Source organism: Capsicum annuum, chromosome 6 (genome assembly GCF_002878395.1).
Source record: "Capsicum annuum cultivar UCD-10X-F1 chromosome 6, UCD10Xv1.1, whole genome shotgun sequence".
NCBI lineage: Eukaryota > Viridiplantae > Streptophyta > Magnoliopsida > Solanales > Solanaceae > Capsicum > Capsicum annuum.
The window spans coordinates 208,664,327-208,666,122 of NC_061116.1; the positions used below are offsets into that span (position 1 = coordinate 208,664,327).

At 29.5% G+C, this 1,796-nt stretch overlaps 1 protein-coding gene across 3 annotated transcripts in view; it reads left to right on the forward strand.

The window, feature by feature from the left end:
• The first annotated feature begins 1,047 nt into the window (after positions 1-1,047).
• The window catches only part of LOC124899333, an 8,867-nt gene continuing 8,118 nt past the window's right edge, over positions 1,048-1,796 (forward strand). For all 3 annotated transcript variants that reach the window (XR_007056759.1, XR_007056760.1, XM_047413862.1), the window contains exon 1: positions 1,048-1,262. Coding sequence is in view for 1 of the 3 variants with exons in the window: in XM_047413862.1 (XP_047269818.1) it covers positions 1,093-1,262 (170 nt within the window). In the remaining 2 variants the exon portion in view is untranslated. The remainder of the gene's footprint in view (positions 1,263-1,796) is intronic.

Genomic DNA, 1,796 nt, shown 5'->3' on the forward strand with positions numbered 1-1,796 from the left:
ATGAAAATTTGCAGCATTTACTTCAGGGAATGGAGCAGTGCCAAGAGGTTGACTTTCATTATTTTTTATTAAAAGCTCATTGTGTTGTTTAGAAACAAGAAGATGAGCAATTAATTCAGAATATTTTTTAAAATCCATTTCTTGGTACTGCTGCAGGAGCATACTTGAAGCGTGAAAAGTAGAGAATATTTTTTCTAGTATGTCGTGATCTGTGATCTTTTTTCCCGAATAACTCAAACAACAATTTAATTCTAATCATCACAAAATTATATTCAGTTACATTTTTAAAATCCTGGAACCTCAAAAGGGTTCATTCATAATGAGCTTGTGGAAATATGACCATCTTCAGGTGGTCATATCTTTCCTTTAAATTATTCCACAATGTAAGGATATCTTTAATCGCAAGGTACTCCATTTTTAAACCTTCGTCAAGGTGTTGACGAAGAAATATCATGGCCTTAACTTTATCTTGATTCGATGCCTTATTATCATTTTTTATGGTGTCTGTCAGACACGTTGCATTCAAATATATTTCTGCATCTAGTGCCCAGGGCATATAAGTTTTGTCATATATATCCCAGGCACTAAATTAATATTAGACATTATTTAAGAAAATTAAATACTAACCTTTAAATACCTTCGAAAGGATTTTACAGAGACTCATACTGATAATGTGATATAAAATTATGTAAAGAAAATAATTAGATAACAAAGAGTAGTAGTGGAACGGAGAAGAATCTTTTCAATTAATCTGTTTCTGCTACCTTATTATGAAAATGGCTATTTATGGCCAAAATTATTACTATTCCACCTTACAAGTAGAAGATTCAGATTGGCTAGTTAAAAGGGATGGGCCCTACACAATATTTCTTATTTTTATATATTTCTATATAATAGAAAAGTTGGTTTCGACCCACTTGCTTTTCTATACATACAAATTTATTTATTATTATTATATATCTACTAAGGGTAATTTGGTAAGTGGATAACCACTTGATATTTATTACCTACTACTCAATCACAAATTTGCTATCACACACTTGGCACTTTCTTGACATTAATAAATTTTCTACCACACACATTTCACGTCAAATGCTGAAACGTGGCACAGTGCTGGCATTACTAAATACGTCTGACCATTCTAGTCTTCAATATTACCGTTTACTCTGTAAAAAAAAAAAAAAAAAAATTTCAACTCTTGTGATATTCTCTCTATATCGGGTAAAGAAAAAAATCTCAATTCCTGCGATATTCTCTATCAGGTATGTTTGAACAAATATAATTCTGGATCTGATAAAGTGGATCTATTATGAAGTTAATCTTTTATGATTTTTTTTTTTATCTACCCTTAGATTTCAGTTCATTCAAATTGTTTTGTAGCTTTCATGTTGTGATTAATGTATAAATCTTGTAAAAAGATAAGAAGAAAAAGATTTCTTTTTTGTTGAAACTGAAATTGATTATGTGCTTTAGTTTTTTTCTTGAATTTGTTAGTACTGTATATAGGAAAATTTTACTATGGACCTCATGCACCACATCATAGCTGCATGAGGCACCTATTATTTTGACACAAAATTTTTTTGGGTCCCACCACTTAAGTAATTCTCATCTTTATTTTCTTCGTTCTCTTAGTTATTTTTTTTTTTTGGACAAATCACGTTTTTCCTTTTCCTCTCATGGAGTTAATTTTTATTTACTTTTTTTTTATTTTTCTTCTTTGTCCTTTTCTTCAAATTTTTTTTTCTTGTATTACTATGCTAACTAAATTGAAAATTTTATTCTTTTGTTTCGACTTT